Raw genomic sequence first — 12,106 nt, 5'->3', positions numbered from 1 at the left:
TCAGCTGCTCCATTATCTTGCCCAGGATCAATGTCAGGCTGACAGACCTGTAATTACCCAGGTCATTCTCTTTATCCTTTTTAAAAATTGGCAGAATATTAGCTTTCTTCCAGTCTTCTGGAACTTTCCCAGTGCTCCAAGATTTATTGCAAATCAACATTTATGGTCCTGCAAACTCTTTATCCAGCTCTTTTAAAACTATTGGGTGCAAATTATCCAGACATGCTGACTTTAAAATGTCCAGCTTTAGTAGCTTGTGTTCAACGACCTTCTCAGATAGTAGTGGAATGGAAAGAGTATCATTACTTATATCATCTGTTTTTTCTCCACATACAGAACAGAAATATATATTGAACACTTTTGCCTTTTCTGCATTGTTATTGATAATTCTATCATTTCCATCTAGTAATGGATCATTTCCATTATCAAGATTCTTTTTATTCCTAATATATTTTTTAAAATCCTTATTTTCCTTAACTCTGCTGGCCATAGAGGTCTCCTTGTGTCCTTTGGCTTCCCTTATCAATTTTCTACAATTCCTAACTTCTGATGTATTTTCATTACTATCAACTTCCCCTTTCTTCCATTTGCTTTATATATATATAAATTATAGCTGCCTTCACTTCCTTTCTAAACCAGGTCAGTTTTTTAACCAGCACAGCTTTGTTCCTTGATTGTGTGATTTTGGCTATTTAGGCATCCAGTAAGGTGTTCTTTATTATCATTCATGTTTTTCTGATTAAATTCTTCCTCCCAGCTGATTTGGTTCATCATTCTGCTTTGAACAGGGAGTTGGACTAGATGACCTCCTGAGGTCCCTTCCAACCCTAATCTATGATTCTATGATTCTTTTCCTCTTTGGGAAATTGACCCTATTAAAGCATCAGCACACACTAGTCTGGATTTTATTTTGGTTGTACATTATAAATGTGATCAAGTCATGATCAGTTGTACCTAAGCTACCATTAATTTTTAGTTTTGTGATCTGTTCCTCTTTATCCGTTAGGACAAGGTTTAATAAAGAATTCTCTCATATTTCTCCAGCATATGTCAATCATACTGAATTCCCCCATGATCATGCACCATTTTTCCTACACACTGTAGCTAGGTGTGAAAGGAGCCAGTCATCCTGTTCCCTAGTGTGATTTGGTGGTCTGTTGCAGATACTTACTAGTATCCCAACTTGTGCTTTATCTGTCGCGACACTGATCTGAAAGAATTCAAGATCATTTTCTTCTGATTTATCAGTGACTCAGAAATGGGTTCTGCCATTTTTGATAGATACATTAAGGATCCACAAGCTGTTACTTCTGAGGGCCACCTCCCCTAGCAGTTAAATACAGTGTAGGTAAAGGAGAGATGAAATCAGGTTTGGAAAGTAAGCCATGCTCCCACATGTACAGAGCTGTACCATTACCATGGCCAGGACTGACGTTTCAGTTCTTCATATTTTACTGTCATAAAAGCTATTCAATTGTTCTGATTACTGTGATTAGAATATTACAGGGTGTATGCTCTGCATTAAAACCTCCTTGTCTTTTCTGGTTTATCCAGGGGTTTGGGCCATGGAGCCTTTGGCGAGGTATATGAAGGTCAGGTGGTGGGAATCCCCAGTGACCCCAGTCCCTTGCAGGTGGCCGTGAAGGTAAGTGACAGTATGTGAATAATCACAGCAGTAACACTTTGTGCACCTGTAATCCAGGGGTCTCAAAGCATTATAAAAACAATGATGCATTAAGCCTCACAACACCTCTGGTGAGATAGTGTGTTATCCCTGTTTTGCAGATGGGGACACTGAAGCACAGAACAAGTGAGATGATTTCCCTAGGGTCACTTGGGCAGAATAATAATAATACCTAGCTTTTACATAGCATTTTCATCCATAGATCTCAGAAACCTTTACAAAGGTTCCCATTGTACAGGATGGGAAACTGTTCCCATTGTACAGGATGGGAAACTGAGTCACAGAAAGGTGAAGTGATTTGCCCATGATCATGCACAGCACGGAATAGAACCCAGCTCTACTGACTCCCTAGCCAGTTCCCTATCCTGGCCATGGGCCATGTTGCATCTTTCACAGTCCTTTGCCTCAACCACTAGCCACACATTTCACCCCTTGTCTCTTCTGGTGCAGCAGGCATCATGTCCATCAACAAACTTTTTTATTTTTAGCGTCTCTTAGAAATTAATCCAGCTGAATCAACTTTATCTAAATGAGAAATTCCATTACAAAGATCTTTATTTCCAAGCTGTCAGTTTGCATCTATTACCATCTGACCACATTTGGTGTGATGTGTCTGACACTCCTGTAATTGAAGCTAACACATAGCTGGTAATGATGAGTTCCAGCAATCAGAGGGCTAGAACCCAGATGGTATAATTTATAAAAAACCACTAATGAACTTTGGTGACTTGCATCCTCTCAGTTTGGGAAGGCAGCTTATTGCCTGGGAAGCCAGCTTATGGCTTCAGTTGTGCAGCATGATGTCCTTTACTATCTGTAACTGATGAGCAGCAGTGCTCATCTATGGAAGTGGCATGCACTTCCATGTCTGCTCCATTATAGTTCAGCACAACAAAAAGGACCACATGCACACAACAATAGATGTGTATCCTTCCTTCCTTTTTTTCCACGGGGGGCTCATTTACACCTTTGTGGGAACCCTGCTACATCCTGCTCCTTCTACCCTCTGAACTATCCTGATCCTCAAGTACCTGCTTCAGAGCCATCATCTTCTCATCAAGAGAGGGCTGAGCAACCTCTCCTTCAGTCCCAGCCAGTACCATTCTTTGCACAGTTGGAGGGCTCACTACTAGACTGTAACATTCCTGTCCACTGGGTTGATATACCTGTTAGTGTGTGAGGGGGTTAGACCATGTAAAAGAACCTCTAACAATTGTTTTAGAAACTCTTCCAATGATCAGTGAAGACGTATCTACCGAATGAGTATTCCTGTGTGACACGATCTATAACATTGGTGTGGATTGTTGGATATACAGAATGCCATATACGCAGATTGGTTCGACAACAATGATCCTGAAATAACAAATGTCCTTGATGTCACGCAACAAGTGCATGCCACCCTCTTAGCTGACCCATGCTCCGAGTCGAAAAAAGCCAGATATAGGGCAGCTTGCGGCACACTCCAACACAAACTCCGCCAAATGTAGAATATTTGTTTGAACGAAAAGTAGATGAACTACATGCCCTTGCAGATAAACATGACTCCTAAGGTTTCTGTGAAGCAGTCAAAGCTGTGTACGGTCCCAACCAATCTGCCATGACACCACCAACCAGTGGTGATGGTGAATCTCTCATCACAGGGTTGCATTGTCATGCTCCAACAGTGGCATGAACATTTCAGTGAACTACTTAATCATCAATTTACTGTTTCTGATGAGTCGTTGGATAATGTCCACAAATTACCCACATCTAATGCATTTGCCAGTCCACCCACACGAGCCAAGGTGCTGAAGGTTCAAGTAATGATAAATAACAAATCTCTTGATTCCAATGCCATTCCAGATGAAGTTTTCAAACATGGAGGAAATCTCATTTGAATTGTTGTTACATGTCTGTCTTCATACTGCAATAACTAAAAGATGCCAACGTCATTGCTATCTATAAGCATAAAGGCTCAAAGAGTGATTGTGGTAACTAGCATGGTATCTCTTTGCTCTCTGTGGTAGCAAGATTCTAACTCCTGACCCAATCATTGACAACGTTCTATCTGAGTCACGGTGTGGCTATTTGTGCTCAGCAGAGCACTACTGAAATGATTTTCATCATTAAACAATTACAGAAAAAATGTCAGAAACACCACCAACCTTTGTACATCATGTTTCTTGATCTAACCAAGGCATTCAATATGGTCAATTGCACTGCTTTCGGGACATTTGGATGTCCAGACAAATTTATTAACATCATTTAGCAATTCCATGAAGACATAGCTATAGGAGTTAGTATTGATAGTGATGTAACAGACCCATTTCCAATCACAAACAAGATGAAGCAAGGATGTGTCCTCGCTCCTAGCCTTTTTGGTGTATTCTTTGCTGTGATGTTAGAGCAAGCCCTTTCTGGGTCTTTAAACAGCATGTTTATACACTTCTACACTGGTAAGCTCTTCAATCTTTCCTATCTACATGTGATCAGCAAACTGATAGATGCGTTGGACCAGGAACTGCTCTACGCCAATGATTGTGTCTTGATGGTGCACTCTGAAGCATCACTACCAGATCCTACAAACCACATTGCTGCAGTGGCTCGTAACTTTGGCATCACTGTCAGTGAACAAAAGCTGAGATTATGTAGCAGACAGTTCCTCAACAACTTTACCAAGACCTGTCAATAATTTTGGAAGGGTACCATGCTCCAAGCCACCAAACAGTTTACCTATCTCAGCAGCATGTTGTACAATAAAGCAACAATTAGAGACACAAATTAGGAAAGCCAACGCTGCATATGATTACCTCCATCACCAAATCTGGAAGCAACATGGAATCTGTCTACAGACAAAAATCAAAGTCTATAATGCTGTTGTCCTCAAAACTTTTCTTTACAGGTGCAAAACGTGGACCTGTTATCAATGGCACATGAAAAAGCTTGACAGTTTTCATTTATGACACCAATGGTGATTGCTGGACATCAGATGGCAAGACTGGGTTTCCAACACGGAAGTCCTGGCAAAAGCTGGTTCAGTTGATATTGAGCTCATTTGACCTGCATCCACCTGAGATGTACTGGTCATGTAATTCATATGCCTGAGACCCGTTTATCAAAACAAGTTTTATATTCCAAATTATGCTCCAGCAATTGTAAGCATGGAGGTCAGATGAAACACCACAGACACCTGCCCAAAATCTGCCCAAAACGAACATTTCTGATTTGACCTTTGAGCAATGGGCAATTGATCACATTGCATGGTGCCACACCATAACAGTGGGTGTCCACCAGATTGAGAAGAATCACACTGAGCAGCTGGAAGCATAGTGCCAGGCATGGAAACAGTGTTCAGCTGAGTCAGCACATCTAGGCAAATGGCTCTGCAGCCAATGTGGTAAATGTTGTTCTTCCCAAATTGGTCTGTGGAGTCACATGAAGAGCCGTTAGTACAACCTATGATTGTTGACATCATCCTTGAAATCGAGGTGATGAGCATAAGATGCAGATTTCCAGCAGAGCAGGAGCTAATTGTGGTGGTCAGGAAAGAATCTGTCTAGGCCTTATATCACGCTCAACACAATAGAGTCCCCAATATTTATAGCACTGTCCAATAAACTGTTTGCACTATGGGGTGTTTCCTCTTCATCTGAAGTGTCTGGCTATAAACCACTGCCAGAAAGAGACTATTGCACTTGATGGACCAACGTTCTCATCTGATGGCAAATCTCCCATGCCTGCCAACAGGGCTTCACAACCCAGTCTGACAATAACATATTAATTAGCTTGGTCTGAGAGTTTCTTGTGGAGAGAAGGGGATCATGCAGCCTGTGTTTGTTCTGGGATTCTACAGTCATCATGAGACTAAAACCTCTCTCTCCTCCTGGTTTTTCCAGACATTACCAGAGGTGTGTTCAGAGCAAGATGAGCTGGATTTCCTCATGGAAGCTCTTATTATCAGGTGTTTTAATAAAAGGTAACCACGGGCTTTTGTAGGCCATGCATGGCCAACCACAGGTCCTACAAGATGAAAAGTGATCTGTGGGATGTTAATACATTCATACTACACTTTTCACCCAAAGATATCAAAGGGCTTGACAACGGCAGGTGGCAAGAGGCACTGTTACCTCTTTTTTTAAATCAGATGGTGAAACTGAAGCACAGAGAGGTTGAGGCTAATATTTTAAAAAGCTCCACTGAGTTTAGATGCTTTAAGTTCTGGGTGCCCAACCTGGAACATCGGGGCCCTTGTTTTCAAATATATTTACCTCTTCCATTGACCTGGAGTGCTGCACCTGAGAAGATCCATCCCTAGTTGTTTTAGGTTGGGCACTCAACATTAATTTTTAAGAATGTTGGCATTAAGTATTTTGCCCTACCAAGACCACACAGTGCCAATGGCAGGGTCACAGATCCCAGGCAGCCAATTTTCCATTCCACTAAGAGCTGGAGACACAAAGGGGCGTTGAAAGCGGTGGAATTGGGGCCCTGGGGAATACTACCTGCATAACTGGCTCCCATGTCTGCATATTGCTTCTGGAGCAACTCTACACCCGTCCCACGCCCAGCCCCAGGCAGAAGGGAGGTAACGTATGGGGCTGAGGAGGTTAATGCCGAGAGCACAGTGGATTGTGGCTGTTCTCTGTTTCCCAGGGTCCATAGGCTGTGCATAGGGCGCAGAAAGCCCTCCTTCCCATCCTCCACTCCTGCTCCAAGCACAGAGACAGAATAATAAAGAATCAGGGCCACTGTCTCTAAAGTAGTAGTGTTGCTAATTGGGTCTACCAACAGTGATACCTCAGACTTGGTAGCATCACAGACCCTACCTGTATTCAACTGTCTCAGCACCCCTTCGGATGTGTTGTTTCCTCTGGAAAAAAAAAACTTCTCTGTGATAGGGCAACTTGCCTGTCCACATCAAGGTGCCTTTTGGTTGAAAATTGCCCTTCAGTTTAGCCTTGCTCTCTCTCTGCAGCAAGTTCAACCACCAGAACATTGTGCGCTGTATTGGGGTCAGCTTGCAGACACTGCCACGCTTCATCCTGCTGGAGCTTATGGCTGGAGGGGACCTGAAATCCTTCCTGAGAGAGACACGGCCTCGCCCGGTAAGTGGGGCTGGGGCATTACTTCTCCACTAGCTTCGCCGCCTGTGCCTTACTCTCCCTGCCAGTTCTTCCATGTTTAACCACACTGGTATTCTTCATGGCTTCTCACCTAAGAGCTCACCAAGCATTGCAAATAGCTAAAATAAAGCAAGCTCACACCACTGACCTATTAATTTTACCCTAATAATGTGCTGCCTCCACATAATTGTAACCTGTTTATATAACCTGAGAGACTGGATGCTTTAGAGCAACAGCTCCCACACAGTATTCCAGGGACATGTGTAATCCACACAGCACTTGCTGGTGGCCTGCGGAGAACTGGCTGGTCACATGGTGCCAGATCCTCCTCTTCTCTTCCAGCTGCTTCTACATATCTCCAGGCTCTCAGAAGACTAGGAGTCTAGCTGCCCTTGATAAGGCCCACTGCTTTATAAAAGGAGGAGAAAGAGAAGCCACCCCCAAATACCTGAGCCACCAGGGGGTCTGAAGCAACCAGGCAATTCCAGGAGAGAAACGTGAAGGGATGAGGGGAACACCAGGCAGCCAGATAATATATCCATAGGATCAGGGGAGATGGGTCAGTTGGTGGACCAGCATGTCCAGGGGAGGACGGAAAAGGAGAGAAACAGAACAGATGGGAAGGGGAAAAGAAAAGCAGAAAGTGTGATTGGCTTTTATTTTTTGGGGGGTATACAACATTTATCACACCAAAGCCCCTTAAATAACACAAATCCTTCTCCCATGGCACTTTGCCATGTAAATAATTGCCACAAGGATACAATGTGACAACAAATGGGAGGTGAGGTGTCCACCAGATAATCTCTCTAATTCCACACCACTAAAAAGTCTCTAACCCTCTTTTATAGAGGGCTGATTAAGGGAACAGAGCCTTTTATCTCTAGATCACTAGTTCAAATACAGGTTGGTAGGGACTGAAAACTATTATTATTATATATTTGAATTGCACTAGCACCAAGGAACCCCAGTCATGGTCCAGGACCCTATTGTCATAGGTGCTGCACAAACACAGAACAAAAAGATGATCCCTGCCCCAAAGAGCTTACAAATTTACATAGAGTTTAGTGGTTGATGTGGAAAGAGTTGGTGGCTTCATTTGTGAGCTTTCCTCAGTGTTTACCCCTTTTAAAAACTGTGTGGCTTTTTCACTGCCTATGGCTACTGTTTCTAAAATCCATGCACCCATAAAAGCTAGTGTTTTTTATTAGACCATTGGTAACAGCGAAAAAGAACAAAACACATTTGGGATGGAAAGGTATGAATAAATCTCAAACCCATCAGCCAGCCTGTTTCTAGAAAAGGAGAGGATTAAACTGAGTGTTGAAAAAGTGGGAAGAGAAATTTAGGCCTGCACCTACTCCAGAAAGAAGACATTGTTGAGCTGGAGCTGATTCGTTTGCACTGGTGTAAATAAGGATTAGCTCCATTAAAGTCTGTGGCGTTTCTCCAGCATAAAACTGATGTAAGCAAGAGGAGACTCATTCCTTGAATTGGTGGATTAGAGAGCCCTGCTATGCTATTTGGAATGTCCTATGTTCTTAGAGCCTTTCCCAGTGACACCAGAATCATCAGGAAGTGCCAATAATTAGAAAGTCCTGGGAAATGGGCAGTGCCTGCCGAAGTTTACTGTTGCTTAAGCAAAATAGATTAGAGTCCAGTCCAAACCACTGGATCAGAACAGCTCTAGATGTTGGGGAAGCTTAGCACTAGAGGCAAATCTGGCAGATTTACGTCTTTCTTTTGTCCCAGAGCAAAACTCTGAATCCTGTAGTACAATACCCTGAGCAGTAGAGAAGAGAGAGGACTTGGCTGTAATGCATACAAAGGGGATTCTTTACTGAGGCTGCTGGACACAAACAGACCCTATAGTTCTCCCTGGTGCTTTAGCTTCCAGACTGACTAAAAACAGCCTATGCTGCCTAACGTCACTACACAGGTTCTCCTAGATTAAGCATTCATGAAAGTCTTTGCTGATTACACTACGGAGCCAAACACTCAGAACCGTAGGGGTTTGAAATATGCATCTGCACAGACAGTTTCTAAAATAGAATCGAGTTTGGTTCTTTACAGCGCTTTGTGTCGTGGTCCTGTCAGACATCACAATGAAGCAGCGTCTGGCTAAAGGTGAGCCCACACTGGAACACTGGACTCAAAGCAGAGCTGAACATAGGGGTAGGGCAGGGCCAAAGCTGGATATTTACAACTTGGGCTCTGCTCTTGATGTGGATCCATGAAAAACAGAGTTAGTGGTGCAGCAGGTGGCATCTTTTCCCACTGATTCAGTACAGAACCGCAGCCCTAATGCCCAAGCAATGCTGCTGGAGGTGCTGACTAGCAGATGAAACGGAGGAATGATGTGGGCCTGGGCCCACCGTCACTCCACAATGTAGTGCTTGTTTTAGCTGATTAAATGAGAGAGAGAAGCCAAGTCAGCAGTGACCAGGTCCCTATGGAGAAACACCAAGGAGATTAATCTTGAACGGCAAACATTTTGAACTATTTCTTGCCGTAAAATGAACCAGTCATTTTCAATGATAAAAGGCCCTTTATCTTCATGGAATGAAATCACTGACACTGCTTGATCTTGAGGGTTTTGTCTTTTCTTTGCCCTTATGTTGTTTATAAGTACCACCTCATGGGTCAGTGCTTTCATCTCCCCATACCATCTGCCTCTCTGCTCAGCTTCTTGGACAGCTAGTGGCAAACACAGAGTCAAGAGAGATCCACACACAAATGAGGGAATGTGAAAGACTTCAGTGTGCCTGTGCTCTATGCAACAGGTGTTCTTTCCTTCCTACTTCTTCCTGCTCCCTTTACCCCTCTCCTTCCTTCCCAATGTCTTCCTTGACCTTCCTTCTGTCCGCTGCCCTTCCTAGTCTCCATTAGGTGGTTCAGGAATAACAACATCAGATATTGTTTTCAGTGGGTAGCCGTGCTGGCAACTTGAGGAGCTCCCATATTCACCACTTTTGACTAGAGTTGGACTGAACTAGAGACCTTCCACTAACACTGCATCTCACCCCACCAAACTGTGAGAAAGAGGAGATTCAAACACTGACCTGAACTTGGTGGCTTGGGCCAAGCCAGAACCCCAGTTCTGAACATCCCTAAACTTTGGGAAAGTTCAGATTTGGATCCAAACATTCCAGCTCTACTTATAACCCATCCTCACCCTGGCGGCCACATATCATTGTCACCATCCTGTTTGAGGAGTGCCAGGTAAGAGTCCCAGTGCAGCTCATTCTTTAGCTGCCAGAGTGGCTTTTGGGTGACTGGAGGCACCCTCTGGGTCAGAGAATGTTGCCTCCATTGATCACCCAGCACCTGCTGATTTTTGTTCTGCCCCACCTCTATTTAGGGGCTGTACTTCCCTCCTAAGCAGTGAGACAAGCTTGATAGATTTGGAGGTACTCAGCTGCTCAAATCCCAGGAATTGAAACCTTCAGATACTAAGAACATTGCAAAATTCTTCTTTCTGTGTAGATGGGGCTCAAAGCTCTGTTTGATCCCTTTCTCACATGGAAAAGCAATCAGAGAATAGCTTTGGGAGATAAGAAGCAATTTCCCCTCTTTTGTATCCTGTAGATTGTTGTGCAGAATGGTGATTTTATTGAACAATAGTCGGAGTTTGTTTTGCGGTCACCTTCACCTTTAGGGAGGTTGGTCCTAACCAGCGGAGATGTGGCTTTAGCGCTTCCTATGTGCTGCTTCCTCTAAATGGTGATCATAATCATACAGTTTCCAGGTGGCTTCTTCCTCTCCTCTGGGAAGCAAAAGCTGTAAACAGCTGTAAAGTGAATTCTCTAGTGTCTCAAAGTTGCTCCCCACACAAAATGGTTCTGAAAACTCTGTCTTTCAGACAAATTACTCAGATAAATTGTCATTGGCTGATAAGTCACATCTGCTTCACAATTTCAATTTACCCAAAATAAAAGGTGTAAGGAATTTGACCAAGGAAGGAAAAGCTTCACAATTAGAATCAGTTTGTGGTTTTATCCCTCCATCTGTCTTGCATCCTGCAGGAGAGCTGAGAGCTGCTTCCAATCCCAGTCAGCTGATTAAGCTAAAGTCCGCTATGGCTTAGAGCTGGAGGGTGGCAGGAGTAATATACCAGGACCAAGAGTGACCTTTCATCAAGAAGGGGAGGGAGGGTGTTTAGAATCCTAGGCACCAATGAACCGATACTAGTGTGTGTATCAGGGGGTGGGGTATACAGTGTTAAAAGAAACTGCTCTTTAATAGGTGCCATGAAGATGAGCCGCTTGATCAGTGTGCAGGTTGCTGGCATGCCTGCCTACCAGTCATGTCACTTAAAGGCAATTCTTACTCTCCAGAGTAAATCATCTCGTTCTGTATGAATACACTTTTCCCTTCCTATCACAGGACATCAACTCCCTGCACTGACGTGCTCTTGGAGATTAAGTTAAATAACTAAAAATCTACATATGCGTGAAGGATGTAAATGACCAGATGAGACTCAGGCACTCAGATAATATGTGGACACTGTATAAGAGGATGGGTTGATTGTTTAGGGTGACCTAAGGAAGTGTGAATAATGGGATGAAATTGAGCAAAGATAACACTGAGGCCATGGAATAGTCTCCCAAAGGAAGTGGTATAAGTGCACTTGAAGTTAGACTGGGTAAAGCAGTGGAGAACACACTGTAAAGAGTAATCCTGCCCTAGCTGGGAAGTGAATGAGATGGCCTACTACAGTAAGATGTCAGATCTAGTGATTCGGATTCTATTACTGTGATTTGTGTGTATGATTAGGTGCTAGCACCTTCCTTTCATAAACTACCCAAATATGAACCATTTATGCTAGCTAGAAAGATGTGTATGAGAGAGTTTACATCCCCTTGTATATTTGTGTTATCATTTGATCCAATCCCTCAATTGAGATTTTCCTAACTCAGTGGTGACTCATAGCTCTGAAGACGAATCATGCAGCATTTCTGCTTTTTTCCCCACTTTGTATCTTGTCTTTTGGTAGAGCCAGCCCTCTTCCCTTTGCATGCTGGACTTGCTACATGTGGCTCGCGACATTGCTTGTGGCTGTCAGTATTTGGAAGAAAACCACTTCATTCACAGGTGAGTATTTGCTATTAGGACTCTTTACTGTTGCCCTTTGTATGTGTGGGCGTGTATTGCATTGTAATATACTGATGGGCATGTATGAGTAATTCCATGGTGAATATATCTGTGTACAACTGCTCTCTAGTGGTTGGATGTTTTCAGAAGATAAGAGCCAAAAGTGTGACTAATAGTTCTCAGGGACTCTATCTCATGTGGGGAAGACCTGTATTCTTCGTGTCAAAGA

The 12,106-nt window shown here is 43.3% G+C and overlaps 1 protein-coding gene across 1 annotated transcript in view; it reads left to right on the top strand.

Annotated features, from left to right (window-relative positions):
- ALK (ALK receptor tyrosine kinase) overlaps window positions 1-12,106 on the top strand; it is a 516,691-nt gene that overhangs the window by 491,376 nt on the left and 13,209 nt on the right. Inside the window, exons 21-24 of the mRNA XM_067565381.1 lie at window positions 1,555-1,645; window positions 5,560-5,624; window positions 6,639-6,768; window positions 11,780-11,877. Coding sequence (XP_067421482.1) covers window positions 1,555-1,645; window positions 5,560-5,624; window positions 6,639-6,768; window positions 11,780-11,877 — 384 coding nt within the window. The remainder of the gene's footprint in view (window positions 1-1,554; window positions 1,646-5,559; window positions 5,625-6,638; window positions 6,769-11,779; window positions 11,878-12,106) is intronic.

This window comes from Emydura macquarii, unplaced genomic scaffold (assembly GCF_026122565.2).
Source record: "Emydura macquarii macquarii isolate MOO-44397 ecotype Brisbane River unplaced genomic scaffold, CSIRO-AGI_Emac_v2 contig_2676, whole genome shotgun sequence".
Classification (NCBI taxonomy): domain Eukaryota; kingdom Metazoa; phylum Chordata; order Testudines; family Chelidae; genus Emydura; species Emydura macquarii.
Note: the sequence above shows the minus strand (reverse complement) of the source record. Positions and strands in the feature narration are given on the sequence as shown.